This window comes from Lathyrus oleraceus, chromosome 1 (assembly GCF_024323335.1).
Source record: "Lathyrus oleraceus cultivar Zhongwan6 chromosome 1, CAAS_Psat_ZW6_1.0, whole genome shotgun sequence".
In the NCBI taxonomy this organism is placed as follows: domain Eukaryota; kingdom Viridiplantae; phylum Streptophyta; class Magnoliopsida; order Fabales; family Fabaceae; genus Lathyrus; species Lathyrus oleraceus.
Window position 1 is genome coordinate 125,693,604 of NC_066579.1, and position 21,068 is coordinate 125,714,671.

The 21,068-nt window shown below is 40.3% G+C and overlaps 1 protein-coding gene across 1 annotated transcript; it reads right to left on the bottom strand.

Annotated features, from left to right (window-relative positions):
* Nucleotides 1-3,614: 3,614 nt before the first annotated feature.
* On the bottom strand, nt 3,615-5,716 carry LOC127095235 (DEAD-box ATP-dependent RNA helicase 7). The gene is made up of 5 exons (XM_051033952.1): nt 5,430-5,716; nt 5,007-5,109; nt 4,832-4,901; nt 4,724-4,776; nt 3,615-4,343 (listed from the first exon to the last, which is right to left on the bottom strand). Exons 1-5 carry the CDS (start codon nt 5,714-5,716, stop codon nt 3,615-3,617), a joined length of 1,242 nt encoding a protein of 413 aa, XP_050889909.1.
* Between the last annotated feature and the right edge of the window lie 15,352 nt (nt 5,717-21,068).

The following is a 21,068-nucleotide window of genomic DNA, read 5'->3' on the forward strand; positions in this document are numbered from 1 at the left end:
GGAATAACTTGAGTTACTTCCAACATGTTCAAATGAGGCCTATTCATCATTCGAAATATTACTCTTGAAGGAAAAAAGGTCCAGCGCACAGGTTACACATTTGGAAAGATGACTTGAACTGTCATGCTCTCTAGGCGAGGAGAATGGTTCGCCTAGGGAGCCACCAGAGTCTGAACTGTAATGCTCGCTAGGCGAGCAAATTCTTCGCTAGGCGAAGCCCACGCGTTTTAAAAATAAAAAAATATAACAGAAAGTCATGGGCTTGAGTTGCCCTCATTTTGAGCCCACAAAGCCACAAAAAATCAGAGTATAAATTCTAATTTCATTGGAACAAAACCCTATTCGAACTAATTCAGAGCAGCCTCCAGAGACTGAAGGGAACTCATCTGCAAAGAACCAATTCCATCTCATATAAACCCTAAGATTGTTCTACAAACCCAATCGTGCAATTCAATTTCATTCGATCTCTCCAATCAGGTTTGCCTTATTCCCATTACTTTACGCTTTCAATCTGAAATTCCTGAAGCATGAGGTATTATGGTTGAATCTAGGAGAGTGGGTATAGTTAGGTTTTGCATGTGGGTTTAGATGTGTATGAATGTGTAGAACAATGCTTTGAATGTTTAATCACTTCACTTCTGAGATGGATACCATAGGGTTTGGGGTTCCTGAAATTGGACTGTTATCAAGGAAGAACCCAGAACCTGCAGGCATTCGCTAGCACCTCGCTAAGCGAACATGTAGCAAAGCTTCGCTAGCATCTCGCTAAGCGAACATGTAGCGATGATGACAATAGCTGTTTTTTTTTCTATTTGCTCTCTAATCTGTTTTGTGTTTTGTTGTGACATGTTTTCTATTGCATCCGTGCACTGTTTACCTGACACTATTGTTGTTATGTTTCTTTTGTGCAACTCTTGATTGCACCCCATCTTGTTATTCTAACTTGTTTGTTGAGTTTTTGTGAGGGCTCATATGACTCCGGAAGAGATAGCTTGCTTGGTATTCCACTTTATTTGTGGGATACCATTTGGGAGATTTATTCTGATTACCTTGCTGACCTGTTTTCTTTGATGGTGCCAGCTTGAGAGATATCTGGGTTTCTTGTTTCTTTAGTTGCTGTTACTTCGGATCTTTATCTGTGTGGTAGATCTTTTGATCTCTTTTACACCTTTCCTGCACTTCACCGCTTTCTTAGCTGGAAGACCTCGATAGGAGGCAATGTTTTTGTGTGTTTACTTTTGTGCCCAAAGACCTCCAAAAATAGGCACCAGTGCTAAAGACCTCCATGAAGAGGAAATTGACGGATAAAAGGGATTAGTAGTCAATCCCCCGTTATTCAGTATGTCGTTCGTTATGCTCGCACTACGTGTCGATGCTTCAGAACAAAAGCCCAAGATCTTTTGTCCGGTCAGTCAGTGGAGAGGGTTCCATCTTTCAGAATCCTCACGCTTTGTCATGAGCTCACCCTATCCAGGGTTAAGATCTATGAGGTCTTATCCTCATTACCCTTTTGATCTGCTCACCCTGACGTTCAATGTCAGTGGTTAAGAGCCCATTTGATTACCTTTCCATGGCTTGTTTGTCGAGGTTGATATGACCCCTCTTGACTAAAGCCCTACCTGTCATACCCCGATTTTGGTCCTAAATTTTTTATGTTTGTTTGGCATGCTTGGCCTAACCTTACTTTGGTTTTATATGAGGATTGTTTTTTTGATCTAAAGTCATGGTGTTGTGATTGTGGATACATCTATGGTCTGGGTCATCTGAACAACCAAGCTTCTTGTGTTTCTAGCCACTTGCCAGTCATGTTATTGGTTCATGGATACTATGTCAAAACCCTAACCTTATGGTCTCATTTCATGGCCTTGTTCATGTACATCAAAAGTCATCCAAGTCATAAAAAAAAAAACAATTTGGAAACCAACTTCAAACCATTTTGTTAATCCATTTCAATTTATTTCATGTCATTGTAAACCATTACATTTGATTCCATACAAGAAAAATACAAAATTTGACATTTTTGACCAATTGTTGACTTTGGTCAACGGTTGACTTTTTGGTCAACGGTTGACTTTTTGGTCAACTTTGACCAAAGTCAACCCAAACTCCAAAAGCCCTAATTTTCACCACAATCATCAATCATTTGCCCATTTACAAGAAAAATGCAAATAAAATTGAATTTTAACCAATTGTTGACTTGGGTCAACAGTTGACTTTTTTGGTCAACTTTGACCAAAGTCAACCCTATGCCATTAGTCATCCCTAATCACTAAATGGCTGGCCATAACTCTCATTCCATTATCCATTTCCATATGCTCTGTGATTTAACCATGCGGACTTATCTCTTTGCTTGGCCGTGCTGATACTGATATGCAAGATCTTCTGGAATTGTTAGAGGAATTTGCTTTGGTGCGTTATCCTGATCAAGTGGCTCTAGAGAGGTTGTTTAGAGTTGATGATATAAGAGTCGGTGCCACTTCTCGAAAGGCAATTCCTGCCCTAGTTGATCTTCTCAAACCAATTCCGGGTCGCCCAGGGGCACCATTTTTAGCTCTCGGAATTTTGACTCAGCTTGGCAGAGATTGTCTGTCAAACAAGACTGTAATGGTAGAATCTGGGACTTTAGAGACCCTTACAAAGTATCTTTCCTTTGGTCCACAAGATGCAACCGAAGAAGCTGCTACAGATCTACTAGGAATTCTCCTTAGTAGTGCTGATATACGAAAACGTGACTCTGCATTTGGTGCTGTTAACCAACTTATAGCTGTCCTACGTTTAGGAGGAAGAGCTGCAAGGCTTAGTGATGCAAAAGCATTGGAAAGTTTATTTTCTGCTGACCACATTAGAAATGCTGAGATTGCTCGACAAGCTATTCAACCCTTGGTAGAAATTCTTAACACTGGTTCAGAAAGGGAGCAGCATGCTGCAATTGCTGCATTGGTTGGGTTATTGAGTGAAAACCCATCTAAAGCACTTGCTGTTGCAGATGTTGAAATGGATGTAGTGGATGTTCTTTATAGGATCCTTTCGTCGAATTGTTCAATTGACCTGATAGGGGATGCTGCTGAGTTATGTTGTGCTCTTTTTGGAAATACAAGGATTCGGTCCACAACGGCTGCTACGCGATGTGTTGAACAACTGGTCGCACTCCTTGCAACCGAGTTTAGTCCGGCTCATCATTCAGTTGTTCGGGCACTGGATAGGCTCGTTGATGATGAGCAAGTGGCTGAACTAATTGCCACACACAGTGCAGTTGTCCCTCTGGTTAGTCTACTGTCTGGTAGAAACTTTGTACTTCATGAGGCCATTTCCAGAGCTCTGGTCAAGTTAGGAGAAGACAGACCTGCTTGTAAAATGGAAATGGTAAAAGCTGGAGTCATTGAATGTATACTGGACATCTTACATGAAGCACCTGATTTTTTATGTGCAGCTTTTGCAGAACTGTTGCGTATATTAACAAATAATGCTACCATAGCTAAAGGACCATTGGCCGCCAAAGTTATTGAACCCTTGTTTTTTGTTGTAAACTAGGCAATTCTGTTGCAACCTTTAGGCTTACATTGACAGCATTCTTCTAACCGGCAAGAAATGCATCCAAGTCCTTGACTGGTACATCAAAAAACAGCACCCTGTCCATCTGCAGTTAGAGCAAGACCTTGCACCCCGTCAACCTTATCCTCAGCCTTGGCAAGAGCTTTTGCAAGTAACTCAACAGCTGTTAAACCAGAGTTGTTCAATAGTTCCTCAGCAGCAGCTTTGAATGAAGGAATCACACTATCAGACACATCAGAAATCAATTCAGCCGCTTCCCCGCCAATAGCTTTGGCAATTTCATCAGGCTGAGGAGCAGATACGTGTTCAAATTTAATACCTGTTTCTCTTTCGATTTTAGATATATTTGACCTTCTTGGATCATAAAGCATCACAGCAACTCCAGTGTTGCCAGCTCTTCCTGTACGTCCAGACCGATGAATATATGCTTCTACATCCCGGGGAGACTCACACTGGATAATCAACTGAACATCATTGATGTCAAGACCCCTGGCTGCCACATTGGTGGCCACCAATGTCAAGAATTTACCAGACCTAAAACCTTTCAATGTAATCTCACGCTGTGACTGCTGAATGTCACCATGGAGAGCTCTTGCTCCAGGCAACAATCCAGCAAACTCGGAAGCAGACTCCTTTTTCTCTGCAAATATAATTGTCCGGCCACCACTGCTATAACAGCGAATAATATCAGGGATAACTTGAGCCCTGGCAGTACTATTACAAGGAAGGATAATATGCCTAACATTGGTGCTAGCCTTCATTTTCTCATTACCAACAAGACCAGCAACAACCTGCAAAACCAGTTGAAACAAACCATGGATAGTTAGAGGAACTGAGTTCACTTACTGCAGTCAATTAGAATACTTTGTGAACCTAGCAAGACAATGTAATGCAAGGTCAAAAAAATGCATATGCTACATAAGACCAAGAAAAAGAAAAACCATTCCAAGCTGCAACAGAGATATGAACTACAAACCAATGGGGCAATTGGAAGCAGGGTTGTGGCTCAACATAAATAGGCCAACCATTTGTAGTTTACAAGTCCCTGTTATGCTTTGACCATCTGCTACTTGACCTAAACGTTAACAGCAATTGACATCACAAGCAAAATATGCAGAGGGAGTTTAATAAAGTTTGATTTAGACAGGTTGTATATAAGTTTTCTTGTTACCTTTCCATGATCCAGTTGAACAACAAGCCAATCATCAATCCAAATTGCAATTGCTGTAATGAGCATATTAAAAGTACAACCTGCAACATGTTACCAACCCAATTCCACCTGACTGCAAAACCACATCAGTCTTGCATCCTGCAGCATCCATGTTCATCATCAAGCCAAGGCATAACAGCTACAATGAGGTTCTTAATGAAAGCAGTCAAGTTGTTCAGTCCAAAGAAACATGAAATAAATTGGCAAATGCAATCCATCATCAGTGGAAATCATGTTGTTGAACCTGTTTTGAAACCCTGTTGCAGAAGCAAATTGAAGCCAAGCCAAACCTCCAAAGCCATTGAACCTCAACCAAACCAACTGAGTTTTCTGACAAAAAAAAGTCACTGCAGTAAAAAGAATAAGGTAATTAGCAAAGGCAGTAATTCAAGAATATCCCAATTTGGCATAGAGACAAAAATGAAGAAGAAAGTGTGGGTTCAGAATACCGTTTCCGGTTTTAGCATTAAACAAGCCCATCCGAGTCTGAACAATCAAAAAGGTATTTTGCAGGATGCTCCAGTGAAACACCAAATGCACCTTTGAAACCCTAAATCAGGAGGCATAAATAAAAAGGGTGAATCAGTAAGAGGGGGCGAAGATTCGAAACAGAGAACTTGGAGGCGAAAATCTGAGAAAAAACCCTAAAAACCCCAAAATCGTTTACCTGGAGGCCAGCTTCTGCGCATCCTTCACCACCACCGCAGTGACACTTTGTAAGAACCTCTCTTTCTTTCTCTTTATCTTTCCCATATGCTTGTTGATTGAAAATATTTGTGAGAGTTGAGAGAGTTTGATTCGCTGAGTTTGAGAGCGTGAGAGGGTTTCGTTGATGAGTGATGTCATAAGAGGGACGAGAGGGGCAAGTTCGTGAGATTGCCATTGTTGGGGAAGGTTGAGTTCGTGAGGTGGGGGAGAAGAGAGGAAGACGAGTTCCTGTTTCGTCGTCTCCATTTCGTTATTTTTTTTCTTTTTTAATCTTTTTTTAATTTATTTAATTTAATTTGTTTTAATAGAAATAAACAAAAACATAAAAAGTTTTTATATGTTAGTATTTTCTGTTATTGTCCTTAATCTTTTTTTATTTATTTTTTATCTCGGTTTATATATTTAACATAGTATCACAGTAGTAGATGATCATAAGTGGTCTGGTGGAGAAGGGCAGTGTGTATATTCTTGAGTGGGGTGGGTTCAATACTCATGTGTGGCATTTTTTGGCATTTTATTTCTTTTATCTATTTTATTTTTCTTTTAGCATTTTCATTTATTCTTATGTTTATGCCTTTATTACACTCATATTTTCATTTTGTTAATAATGCAAAGTTGTTGTATTTTAATTTAATTCAAAACCATTTTAAAACTATAAAAATCATATTTTTCTCGATTTAATATCGAGCCCATTTTTCACACCCTTGTAAGTCGATTGCTTTTTAAGCATCGCCATCGACCTCACATAGCTTACTCTTGGGCTTTCTTACAATGAGCCGGTTCCCTTGCACTTACACTCATACATTGTTTAATGCTTCATTATTTCATTCTTTGATTATTTGATTCGATTCTATACTTGTTTATATCTTACTTGTTTGGTTAACTGTGGCCTTTGTATGGTGTTTGAGGCATGTATTATTATTGTTTGTTTGCCATGAACAATCCCCATTCATAACAAATGTATCCCTCTCCCATGAAATGTATAATATTCTTTCATTCTTTATCCATCTGTTAATACAAGAAATAAAATGAACATCCGATAATCGTTTCAAAACAAGACCAAAACCTCGATCCAACGTCGAGTAATCACTTTTCTCAAAACCTAACAGAACCAGCACGTATTCATCCACCCTTTTGTAAGTCGATTGCTTTATGCATCGCCATCAACCTTGTAAGTCGATTGCTTTATGCGTCGCCATCAACCTTGTAAGTCGATTGCTTCATGCGTCGCCATCTACCCTCATCCCTAACACTTCTCCTTGCTCCACTCGTCAACTCTTGTTCCGATTAGGTAGCACCCATTAGATAGAACCCTTTGCATGATAACATAGGTAGGATTCCCATATCCTTTTGCATGATAACATAGGTAGGATTCCCATATCCTTTTGTATGATAACATAGGTAGGATTCCCTTATTCTTTTGTATGATAACATAGGTAGAATTCCCATATTCTTTGCATGCTAACATTAGGTAGATATTCCCATTTGTAAATCCTAAACACTTAAGTACATATTGCATGACAACTCTAGGGCAGAGCTTCCCCACTTTTAGACCTTTCCGAGCGTCTCCGATCTTGTGGCATGTAGTCCGTTCTATTGCAAAGAGGTAACTGCCTAAGACTCGATTCAGCGAGCTGCGACACCTACTGCTAGGACGTGAACACATTGCCCACTCTCCTTTGACACAACTGGTGTCCTCCTTTGTAAGTCCATGTTCAGATGGCAACCCCTATGTAGGGGAACTACGTTGCTCTGATCCTCATACCAGATGAGGTACGTAGGCAGGAGGTCGTACGAGATCTCTCCGGGCACTCTTTTCCTTTTCCTTGTGTGTGTTTGCTTGACAGCTAGCAGGCTCGAGTACCAGACTCCCTGTTAGCTTTGTTTGTTCAACTTTGTTGTTGCTTCTGACGATTCAGCGTCTGGTTAAACCCTTTGTGTGTGTAGGAGTCTGACATAAGTCTAGCGATTGGCAATTGGTTTCCTGTGTGTGTTTGTTGGTTCGGAGTCCGATGTAAGTCCAGCGATTGGCATTCGGTTTCCATGTTTGCCTGTTTGTGTGGAGTCTGACATAAGTCCAGCGATTGGCAGTCAGTTTCCTGCGTGTGTTTTGTTTGGCGCCCCTAGGTAGCCGAACTACGGAAACTCTGATTCTCATGTTCAGATGAGATACGTAGGCACAAGATGCAAGGTCTTGCCGAGTTTGACTAACGACTAACGACTAATCCTTGTTTTCTTTCGCCCTCGTTGCGATCCTTTCTCTCGCCCTCGTTGCGATCGAGACTTCCCCTTTCTCTTGCCCTAGTTGCAATCGAGACCCTTTGTTCCCGTAGTTAGTTGAACTACGTTTTGCTCTGATTCTCATTCCAGATGAGATACGTAGGCATAAGACGCGATGTCTTAGCGAGCACACATCTCTTTCACCCATAGGTAGCCGAGCTACGAAGACTTTGATTCTCATTCCAGATGAGATACGTATGCAATGGATGCGAAATCCGTGCGAGTCATTTTTCTCTTGACCCTTTTAGTAAATAGTACATTAGATAAACACACACCCTTTAGACAAGAAACAACAAGAGTGGATCCCGTAGAGTACTACGGATGCGTAGGGGTGCTAATACCTTCCCTTCGCATAATCGACTCCCGAACCCAAGATTTGGTTGCGAGACCTTGTCTTTTCCTTTCCTCTCTTCAGGTTTACTTCGAGCGTTTCCTTTCCCTCCTTTGGGATAAATAACGCACGGTGGCGACTCTTCTGTCATTTCTTTCTCGCCGGTTGTTTTTTTCGCACCACCGTATTTTTCAGGCTGCGACACTACCCATGTAAGTTTGAGCCCCCTTGTTGGTGTGTTTACTCTATGCTATATGTTTTTTTGTATGGTGTGATCGTCTCCCCATAGGATTGCTAGGCTTCATATAATCTCTCGTTTGCATGTCAATTAAGGTAGCACGGTTCCTTCGTCTAGGACTTCTTTTTTGCATGAGCATTCCTAAAACACAAATAAACTCATTGATTTTTCTTCTCCTAAGAACACGTTAACTCCTTCTACTACAGGCGAGTAAGTCTCCAAAGGTCGAGCATCCAGTAGATTGCGTAGTAACGTCGTTCATCTAAAAAACACAAAACAAACAAAAATAGGTTAGCCGAGCTACAGTGCTCTGATTCTTAATCCTTCTTGAGATACGTATGCAACAGGGTAGGGCTTGTGCGAGCAATAACTCTTTCTTTTCCCTACTTTGATTTTCTCTCTTTCGCATCGCATATAGGACTTTTATACACACACTTTAGACATAAATAGCAAACGTGGATCTTGTGGAGTACCACAGACGTGGAGGGGTGCGATAACCTTCCCTTCACGTAACCGGCCCCCTTACTCAGTTTTCTTTGGTTCGAGACTTTGTTTTATCCGTTCCCTCTTGGTTATGCAGTACTACCTTTCCCTCCTCTTGGGATAAAAGTACATAGCTGGCGACTCTAGTTTTTTTTCCTTGCCACTCTTTTTCGCGTTTGTACTTGGATTCGGGAAATCCGGGGAGCGACTGTGCTGTATAAGAGGAACTTCGACATGGTTTTGCTCAGATGCGTGGATAGACACGAAGGAGACATGTTAATGCAGAAAGTTCATGAAGGCTCCTTCGGTACTCATGCCGGAGGACATGCAATGGCTAAGAAATTGTTGAGAGCGGGTTATTACTGGATGATCATGGAATCTGATTGTTTCAAATATGCTCGGAAGTGTCATAAATGCCAGATTTATGTTAATAAGGTGCATGTGCCGCCGAATCCTCTGAATGTGATGTCTTCGCCGTGGCCGTTTGCTATGTGGGGCATTGATATGATTGGAAAGATTGAGCCGACTGCTTCCAATGGGCATCACTTCATCCTTGTTGCCATCGACTATTTCACCAAGTGGGTCGAAGAAGCGTCATTTGCGAAGGTCACCAGACATGTGGTTGCCCGATTCATCAAGAAAGAAATCATTTGTCGTTATGGGATTCCCGAAAGAATCATTACTGATAATGGTTCTAATCTCAATAACAAAATGATGAAAGAGTTGTGCAATAACTTCAACATTCAACATCACAACTCTTCCCCTTATCGTCCTAAGATGAACGGTGTTGTTGAGGCAGCAAATAAGAACATAAAGAAGATTGTGCAGAAGATGGTCGTTACGTACAGAGATTGGCATGTGATGCTACCCTTCGCCTTGCATGGGTACCGTACTTCAGTACGTACATCGACCGGGGCAACCCCTTACTCCCTTATGTATGGTATGGAAGCAGTCCTATCCGTTGAAGTGGAGATTCCTTCTCTAAGAGTCCTGCTGGATGTCAAGTTAGACGAAGCTGAATGGGTTCGGACAAGGTTCAATGAGTTGAGTCTTATCGAAGAGAAGCGAATGGAAGCCATTTGTCATGGGCAGTTGTATCAAAGTCGGAAGAAGATAGCCTTTGATCAGAAAGTGCGTCCTCGATGCTTCCAAGTCGGAGATTTGGTGTTGAAAAGGATCCTTCCTCCTCAGACAGATCACAGGGGCAAGTGGACTCCTAACTATGATGGACCGTATATTGTCACCAAGGTTTTTGATGGTGGAGCCTTAATGCTTGCAACTATGGATGGTGAAAACTTCACTTCCCCTGTGAACTTAGACGCAATTAAAAAATACTTCACATAAAATAGACCCGCTGGACGATAAAAAGAATAGTCCAGGCAAAAAAATGGGCATCCCGGCGAACCAAGAAAATGAAAAAGGTTCGGGAAAAAGTTAGGGATTAAAAAATGAAAAGATTGTACACCCGATAAGTTGAAAACTTGAAAGGGCAACTTAGGCAAAAATGGGTATCCCGGTGGATTGAAAACCCGAAAGGGCGATCCAGGCAAAAGTTAGGGATTAAGCGAATGGCTGCGTTCTGAGTAGTTCTGAATATCATCTCGTGTCGATAACCAGAAACTTCTGAAGGATAGGAAATAGTCTAATCACCTTTTTCAGAAAGCTGATCATCTGGAGGATCTTGAAGACGAGCGAATCATAGCAGAATTGGAACCCGATAGAAATCCATTTCACATTGCCATTAGATTAATTTCTGTTTTTATCTGTTGTGCAATTACCTCTTTCCAGGGATTGCTTCCTGATGTAAATACCTATTCAGAGGCCACTCAATCAATAAAATCATGTTATCCAGTACATCTCTGTGTTCATTTTCATTTTACTGTTTTGTTTGCAAAAATGACGTCCGAATATTTGATAAACATTGCATCATGAAACATAAGAGCTTTACAGGTACGTGATTAATAAACATTGAAAATTGCTGTAAATTTTAAGTGCTTTGGATCGTCTATTCAGAAAAGGTACACTCGGGGAATTTCCTTAAGGTCCCCATCAAATGATCGCGGATGTTTTTCCTCAACAGTTGGAATTTGGTATCTTATCCCTGCAGAGCTGGTCCGAGCGTTGGATTCTTCAATCCCCAACAGGCTCTCACTGCTGTACTTCCCCATGCATTTGTTTCAAATTATATATCCCCAGCGGAGTTGACAGTGCCAGACTGTATCTTCCCAGCAGAAGCGGCTGCTCCTCAGAGTTTGATGCCAGATCGATGATCTCGACGCTAGACCCATTGTCTCTTCCCTTGAAGCAGAATCTCGGTACTGTATCGGTGTTTGCTTTCCCTGCTGAGTCGTCTCTCTCGCAGATTATGGTTGCCAGAACCACTGTCGCTTTCCTCAGCAGCAAGTTTTCAGTGCCATTCTCTCCCCAGTCAAAGCCTCGGTATTTTGTTATTTGCCAGAACACCGTGTGGCGGGTCATTTCCCCACAGAGTCCTTTGTGCTGTGCATCTCCAATAGCCTTTCCAGGGTCCAGAAGATGTTGATCATTTCCCCAGCAGAATTCCTTGCCTCAGCTTGGCGTTCTCTCTAATCAAGCATTTCGCATCCCTGCATGTAGAATCATATTGCATTGCATCCTCCCAAATTGTGTAGCATTTCCATTTTCATGGAGCATTACGCCATTGAAAAATTTAAACACACGTATGTAAAGCATAAGGCATTCTCGGTATCCCAAGTGATAAGCCAGAAGTTGTTTCCAATACTCAGATTGAAGATTGTTCATGACTTATCTTTTATTATTCCCAGCAGGGGTCGTTGGCCCACGCGCTACCTTAATTATCACTTTCCCTATTTCTGCCGATGCTGACAGGCATGAAAGTTTCCGGTATTCATACCGAATTGGCATTCAGGCCAGTTTTCCGATGTTCAGATCGAAGAAGTTTCCGACGTTCAGGTCGACGCAACTTGTGGCATTCAGGCCAAGTTTCCCGGTATTCAGACCGAAGTGGCATTCAGGCCAGTTTTCCGATGTTCAGATTGAAGAAGTTTCCGACATTCAGGTCGACGCAACTTGTGGCATTCAGGCCAAGTTTCCGGTATTCAGACCGAAGTGGAATTTAGGCCAGTTTTCCGATGTTCATATCGAAGACGTTTTCGACATTCAGGTCGATGCAACTTGTGGCATTCAAGCCAGTTTTCCGGTATTCAGACCGAAGTGGCACTCAGGCCAGTTTCCCGGTGTTCAAACCGATGTTTGATAATCAAGTATCGTTCGATGCTCAGATCGAAGTCATTTCCAGTATTCAGATTGATGAGCAGCATTCAGGCCATGGTTATTTCTGTGTTACCATTTATTTTGGAATTCAGGCTAACATCCCTTGTTTCTGTGTTCAGACCGACTCTCACCGTACCAGACGGGTTCTTTTTCAAGACCACCTCTTGGCCGATTCTGACAGGCATTGTTACTTCATTTTTTCACTTCAATGTAAATTTTCGGGCTTTTATCGTATTCAATCACTTAATACCTCGAAAGTGCGAAAGCCGTTTCTATCTTCCTTTCGGGTTTCTAGTTGATTGAATAGGGGCAGTTGTAATACCCCAAAATTTACCCTTCATTTTTCCTGGAAGCATGGAATTATGTTTTACACTTCATTAGCATCATATTAGGTCATACTCATTGCATACTGCATTAGTGACATGGAGATTAGGTTTTGATCGATCACTCCTTAACAGAAGGAGCCCACACAAAGCAAGATTGAGAATTGGACTTCATTTTCTAAGTATACAAGTCTCAAGGGGCTCAGGGGGGTCCAAGTATCTTATTATGGTCCTCAGTTCATCAGTGAAGGATTCAAAGCTATCAGAGTGTTCATCTGGATTTAATCAGAAATTAGGGTTTCATGGCTACCTACAACAGGCAATGTTTGGTTGGAAGTAGAGGAGCTCACCCATGTCATGATTAGAGAGGCATCTTGGCCTAGGAAGATTCACAATTATCTCAGAAAGATCCATTGGCAATCAGTGCAATCAGTTCCTGATCATTTTGCCCTAAAACTAGGGTTTGGTATAAAATCAGTTTATTTCTGATTCTTTGGGTGAAACTCTTTTCCATGGCCCTCCATATGTCCACAAGGGTCTACATACAAAAAAATTAGCTCTTTATTTGAGCTAGAAGTGCTTCAATTGATCAATGGAATCGGGAATCAGACAGTTTGGGAAAAGTCAACTATGGGGCCAGAAAAGTCAACTCCTGACATTTTGAGAGTGGAATCTCAAAATCCATGCCTAGGGGATCCTACATGTGAAATTCGATCAAGGTTGGATCATGGATTCATCATTTAATCAGGAATTGGAAAAGTTACTTAATTTGGAAATGGTTGACTTTCCATTTAGGACAAGTTTTCATGATCGTTGCACTCACTTTAAGCCCATTTTGCATCAAGATAAAAGCTCCATTTGAAACTTTCTCCAACATGAAAGTTGTTCCTCTTGTTCCAAGATTTCTAGAGATATAAAGGTTGCTCCATTTCGATTAGAAATGAGAAATTTATGCTTAGTCAAAGTGAGACATTTTTTTAGGACACTTAGAAAAATTTCTAAGTCCAAAATCTTCAAAATTTGTCAAGACTTCTTGGCCAGTTTTCTTGCACTTCAAGGCATTATTTGAAAATATATTCTTCACAACAATTGTACCTTGACATGTCCTCTTTCACATCCTTTTGGAATCATCTCATTTGGATCCATGGTTTGAGAGATACATTCATTTAAAGTGGGCACCATGACTTGATTTTCTAGGCAGATTTTAGGCCTGGCTGGCCCAATCAGATTTTCTAAGCATGATGCACAAACCAGTCATGTTTTTTTACCTCTTTTGGCCATGCATTGGACATCCATTCACTTAAGTTTGGCCCAAAATAACAACATTTTACACCTCACTTCACACTTTTATATTTATGGATAAATCACTTATTAAAAAGCCTATGAGAACACCTAATCCACCCTATTTAAGAAGCTGAAACCCTAACCCTAAAGGAGCATTGGAATTTCGTGGCAAGGAGGCAAAGCTTCATCACATATCAGATTCCATTCCACTTCTATCTTCCATTAGGTAATCATCTCTTCCATGGCCATGTTTTGATATTGCTGCGTTTGCTTACCATGTTCATCACCATTAATCCTTCCATTTTCATATTTCTTTTTCTTATTTAAAATATTTTCTTCGTCCATAAAATTAGCAAAAAATATTTTTCGCTTTTCTTAACTTTTTATTTAATTTTATATAATTTTTATTTTCGTATTTTTTTAATATTAATATTTTATTTTAATTATTTATTCTAACTAGTCCATTTTAACACACTTGTTTTTATTGATTTTATTTTTATGACTTAAAATTATTGTTAGCATTTGATTTTTGGGATGAAGGTTGACCACCGTCTCATGGTCAACCTGAACTTTTCTTGGAATTTTATTTCACATTTTCAATTTATTTTGGATTTAGGTTTGACCTAGTTTGGTTGGTGGACTTTTAATTTGACTTCTGTTTTATTTTAATTAATTCACGTACCAATTTTCGTTATTTTAAAAATATTTTTGGGGGATGATGATGTCCTGACCCCACATTATTTAGTTTAAATTTTCATAATTTTCTTGATTAATTTACTATTTATTCTTGATTTGTTTCTAACCTAGTCTCATTAATTGACTTTTGGTTTGACCTCTGTTTTATTTTAATTAATTTATGTACCAATTTTTGTTATTTTTAAAAAATATTTGGGGGATGATGATGTCCTGACCCCACCTTATTTAGTTTAATTTTTCATAATTTTCTTGATTAATTTACTATTTATTCTTGATTTATTTCTAACCTAGTCTCATTAATTGACTTTTGGTTTGACCTCTGTTTTATTTTAATTAATTTATGTACCAATTTTCGTTATTTTTAAAATATTTTTGGGGGATGATGATGTCCTGACCCCACCTCATTTATTTTAATTTATCATAATTTTCTTGATTAATTTGCTATTTATTTGTTATTTTTTAAGTTGACTTGAATTTTCAGTTGACTTCTTTATGATCGATGTTTGACTTAGGGATTGCTTATGGCAATTGAAGAGATCTTTTGATCCTCCCTTTTTCATCTCATATGCCATGTATTAGAGGCCTTTTAACTTGATTTTATTTGGTCCTTACCTCATTTCCTGATTAAATTATTCAGTGGACCCTTCGTGTGCATATTTTCATCTATTTGATTCATCTGTTATCTTTTATACTTGTTTCTCTCATTCATGCTTTCTATTGCTTGATTATTTAACATGTTCATACTCCCATGCATTGTTTAAATTCTCTATTATTTGATTCTTTGGTTTGATTATATATTGTTTATTTATCCGATCTGATTGATAACTGTTGCCTACTTGTATGATGTATGAGGCATATATTCTTATTGTTTGTTTGCCATGAACAATCCACATTCATAACAAATGTACCCCTCTCCCATAAAGTGTATAATATTTATTTCTTTATTTCTTTAGCCATCTGTTAATACAAGAATTAAAACGAACATCCGATAACCATTTCAAAATAAGATCAAAAGCTTGATCCAACATCGAATAATCATTTTCAAAACTTAACAGAACCAACATGCATTCATCCATCCTCTTGTAAGTCGATTGCCTCAGGCATCGCCATCTACCCGTAAGTCGATTGCCTCCGGCATCGCCATCTACCCTTATCTGTAACTCCTCTCCGCGCTCCATCCGTCGACTCTTGTTCCGTCTAGGTAGCACCCATTAGGTAGAACCCTTTGTATGATAACATAGGTAGAATTCCCTTATTCTTTGCATGCTAACATTAGGTAAATGTTCCCCTTTGTAAATCCTAACACATAGGTCCATATTGCATGACAACTCTAGAGCAGAGCTTCCCCACTTTTAGACCTTTCGTGCGTCTCCGATCTTGTGGCATATCAATCCGTTCTATTGCAAAGAGGTAATTGCCTAAGACTCGATTCAGCGAGCTGCGACACCTACTGCTAGGACGTTGAACACACTGCCCACCCTCCTTTGACACAGCTGGTGTCCTCTTTTGTAAGTCCATGTTCAGATGGAAATCCTTAACCCCTAGTTAGCCGAACTACGTTTTGCTCTGATTCTCATTCCAGATGAGATACGTAGGCATAAGACGCGATGTCTTACCGAGCACACTTCTCTTTAACCCATAGGTAGCCGAGCTACGAAGACTCTGATTCTCATTCCAGATGAGATACGTAGGCAGTGGATGCGACATCCTTGCGAGTCATTTTCTTTTAAACTTCCTTTTAGTAAATAGTACTTTAGATATACCTACACCCTTTAGACTAGAACAACACTTATGAAAAGGGCTCCCTAGGAGTACCTAGGATGTTTTGGGTGCTTAAAACCTTCCCATTGCATAACCAACCCCCTACCCAGATCTCTGACATTTTTACTAGTTTTTGATTCGATAAAACTTTTAGGTTTTTGTTCGCTTTCTAACCATTCCTTTGGATAAATAGAAGTGCGGTGGCGAATCGACTTGTATGGTTTACCTTGGATTTAATCAATATTTCTAATGGTAACGAATACCCCGCTACACGTATGTGGAAAGAGATCCGTGTTATCCTCCATCCATATCTCGAACCTATGATCCTGCATAGTTGTGCAAGTTGTGAATCCGTGCTTATGAAGCGTTCATCTATGCATTCACGCATTTATGCATCATAAATGATACAATAAGATATAAGACTCATGCATCATCATTCATATAACATCCTGCATTTCATGAGACCAATCTCACTATCACTTGGCCTTTTGTTAGACAAACCACTTCAAACAAAGCTGATTGCCCGATATCTGTCTTGAACTAGAAGCATGTCGCAGATCACCATGGAAGAACTAATAAGAAATCAAGAGGCAATAAAGGTTGAAATCAACCAGCTGAAGACTCATATGAGTCTAATCATGGAGATCCTGCAGTCGATGCTAAGGAAGGAAGGCAATCCCGTGCCAACTGTTGTACCAGAAGCAGTCACCCCGGTAAACATGCCTGACCCCCTTCCACCTCAAGAGTAGCCTCGTGGATTTCATCCACATCCTGAACTTCCAAGGGCTCCGTATCAGCGGCCTTTTCCTGTTCCCCGACCAAGGCAGAGGAACCCTGTGCCGAGCCAGTACCCAAATCAGTTGCGACAACCCACTCGGGAAAGACCAATAAAGCCAGTAAGGCATATTGATTTACTTCCAATGTCGTACAACCAAGTACTACGGTATTTGACCAAAGATGGATTGATAGTGCCAAAGGAACTGCGTCCAGTGATTCCTCCATATCCACCCAGATTTGACGTCAACACCCGATGTGATTTCCATGCTGGGGCACAGGGGCATTCCGTTGAGTACTGCAGATCCTTCAAGCACATAGTACAAGACTTGATTGATTCAAGGGTTATTGTGTTCACACCGCAAGGCCTGAACATAGTAAACATTCCCATGCCTCTACAAGAGGGCACATCTGCAATATCGCAATCAGTGCAAGTGGAAGATGGGGTAGATTTGAAGAGTCTGCACCTATGAAGAGAGTTTAAGAAAGATCTTCTTGAAGATGGTCATAATATCTGCTGCCAGCCTAATAATTCCAGTTTGAGGATCTGAATAAGGCCAATTATATTCGTAGTCATTAGTTTGGTTAAAACATGTTCATGTGTGATTTTCTTGATTGTCATTTGTAACATTCATTTGTAATGAACTCGATTGTTTTGAATAATAATGACATTGAAATGAATATGCATGTTTTGAATAAATCCATTCTTGGCCACTCATACTTTATTTTGTCAATATCCAATTGTTGGTTTTAAGAGGGGGTGATGAAATTGAAAACACGAAATCACTGCTCGTACGCTTTTGAATAAAACCTTGCTGATGATGTAAGGCATTGTTTCAAATCCACAAACACCGGAGATATAAGGAAGATAATCCCTAGTTAACCCCTTCGAGCCAAGGAGTAGGAGTTTCTTTCCGAATACAAAACCCTCAATCTCAAACTGGGGTAGGGTAGTCGTCAGTCAGTTTGACCAAGCGTTCAAACTTCAAAAGAGGAGTGTCCTATCTAAGGATCAACCATATCTTATCCCTCACAAGAGGTTGGAAAACACCAAATTCAAAATGGTTGTCCCTCACCCACAGAGGCACGAGGCGGTTACAACCCATTCCAATCAAACGGGTAGATGTCACATGATTTATTTCGAAACAAAAAGAAACAGGAAAAACAAAAAAATCAGAAATTAAAAAAGGATGAAGCCCGCTAAGTCGAAAACTCGAAAACGAGTGACTTAGGAAAAAATTAGGGCATCCCTGTGGATTGTAAATCTGAACTAATCCAGCAAAAATAGGGAAATAAAAAACAAATCTACAAAAGAGGAATCGAAAGAAAAATCCCCAGCAAGGACAAAATCGTGTGGCTACAAACCAAACAAAAGCAGGGTGACTGCCACACTGAAAACCTCGTGGGTTCCTTTTTACTCTCAAATCCCTTTTGAAAGAAGAGCGCTTGTATCAAACTAGCTGAACATAGGACTGGAGAACATCACGAAGAGTGGGTGGGTTAGGATAGGTTCGAGCCTTATATCCTTTCTTTCTAAAACCATGAACCAGACCACGTTACAACCCTCAAAAAACATAATTGAAGCAAAGGTTTATTTCGAAGGCGTACTATAGTCAGAACGATCGTGTTAAAACTGACTCCTCATCAATTTACTCATATGTGTTGATATTGATATGTGACATTCGTTATCAATGATGCATTCATTAAATGTCAGAATTTCAGTGAGCATGTTAGGATTTCAAAACTGCACAAAAATGACATTGCATTATCATTTCAAGAATGGACTTTTCTTACTCGTGAGTAAGCACCTGACATCAAGAGATCTGCCACAGTGAAAGAACTTGATGGTTCCAAACACCTGAGACTCCGTTGAGCAGCAACCAGCCACTTCGTGTGATTATATCAAGAAGCAGAATGTCTAAAGAACTCCCTTGAGAAGAAAAGACAAGACACTTCAATTTTCGGTCAACCTAAAGCAATCACGTCGATGAATCTCTACAAATCAATTTATCTAAGGAAGTTGCGTCGAGATTCGAAAAATCTCTACAAGACATTAGTCAGGGGCATTCCCTCAGAAATCGGCCAGCGGAGGCAGAAGCTTCTTCCAAGACCTACATTGGGGCGGCCTACCTCAGGAATCTAAGAAATCAATCTCTCAGAGATAGTTAATCAGAGGTATATAGTTCTAAGAAACTGGGACAGGTCAGATCGAGATAGTTATCATGACAAAGCTGCTTCATAACTTGTGACTGGGGCAACACATACAGAGTCCCAACAGACTGGGGCATGGCTAACTAGAGAAGGAAGATCCTTTATGTACTTTTGAGGCTTTTCAGAGCAAGATCCATGATGCATAAGAGACTGCTAAGTTTGAGATGAATGTCGGGGAGTCACGCTAAGCACATCCCCTAACCTTTCAACAAAGAACACTGATCTTAATTGATAAACCCAGTGGTTACTGGTACCCAATATTCTCAATCTCCAGACATTTCCTACCATACCGTCTAACCAAAAGCCTGGCCACGCATCAGCATTGCATAATCAATCATTCATTACATTGCATTACATCATAAAACGCGTAGCATATTCCATTAAGGTGGAGCATTACGCCTTGCAAACTAAACATGCATAACTTCATAAAAGTCTTTCTCGAAAGCGTAAAAGAATCCTCTGTTGAGACATTCTTCCTCCCTAGTTACGAACAACCTCTTGAGACCCTCGAGTGGTATTCCCCGCATGTTTTTAGAAACTCTCCCTGGGGTTGCCTTTTTCAAATACCTTGGGGATCTTCAACCAGTGGCTTACCTTTTATAAGCGGTCCACGACCTTTGCCTAGGAGGTCCCCGTTTCTGTTTCAATACTCGTCTGTGTTGATCCCTAGGGAAGTCGCCATTCTTGACACTCGTCTGTGTTGATCCCTTATTTTTCAATACATGTTTGTATGGATATTTAATACTCGTCCGTATTGAATTGCAACACTCGTCAGTGTTAACCCATTTTTCTGCAATCTTTTTTAAAAACTCGTCCGTATTGACCTTTAACACTTGTCCGTTTGATCCTTTTTCCAACACACGTCCGTGTTGACACAGTCTTTTCAATACTTATCTGTATTAGGCATCAACACTCGTCCGTATTGGTCTTTTTCAATACTCGTTCGTATTGATCTTTATTACTCGTCCGTGTTGGTCTTGATCTTCAACATTCATCTATGTTGATGCTCTCTTTCAATAATCGTCTGTATTGAGTGACAACACCCGTCTGTGTTGACCCCTCCCTCGTTAATCATTTCTTTGTCAATACTCATCCGTATTGATTTTCAACACTCGTCCGTGTTAATCATTTTTTTGTCAATACTCGTCCGTATTGACTTTCAACACCCGTCCGTGTTAAGCATTTCTTTGTCAATACTCGTCCGTATTGATCTCCAACACTCGTCCATGTTGTTAAATTGTTTCACTACTCGTCCGTATTGATCTTCTACACTCTTCCATGTTAACCTGTTTCAATACTCGTCTGTATTGGTCTTCAACATCCGTCTGTGTTAGTAATTTCATTTTTTGATACTCGTCTGTATTGACTCCCAACACTCGTCTGTGTTGTTACCTTTCTCGTTTCGATACTCGTTTTTATTGACCCAACACTCGTCCGTGTTGGTACCTTTCTTTCTCAATGATCGTCTGTATTGACCTTCAACACTCGTCCGTGTTAATCATTATCTTTCAATACTTGTCCATATTGATCTGCGACACTCATCCGTGTTGTCACCGTATTCTAATACTCGCCCGTGTTAGTCTTCAACACTCGTCCGTGCTAATCATTTCTTTTTCAATGCTTATTGACCCCCGACACTCGTCCGTGTTAATCATTCCTTCTTCCAATACTCGTCCGTATTGATTTTTAAGGCTCGTCTGTATTGATTTTTGATACTCGTCCTTATTGAATTGATTCACTCATCCATGTTGATCTTCTTTTTAGTACCCGTTATATTGATCGTAACGCTAATCCGTGTTGTGAAATCCCTTTCGATATTTACGTGTATTGGTATCCATCACTCGTCCGTGCGGACCTCACCCTCCTTCTTAACCTTTTGTTCGGAAGACCTTTTTCTAGTATAGAGGAGTCATTGCTACCTGTTGTGCGAGAAAATTGTATATC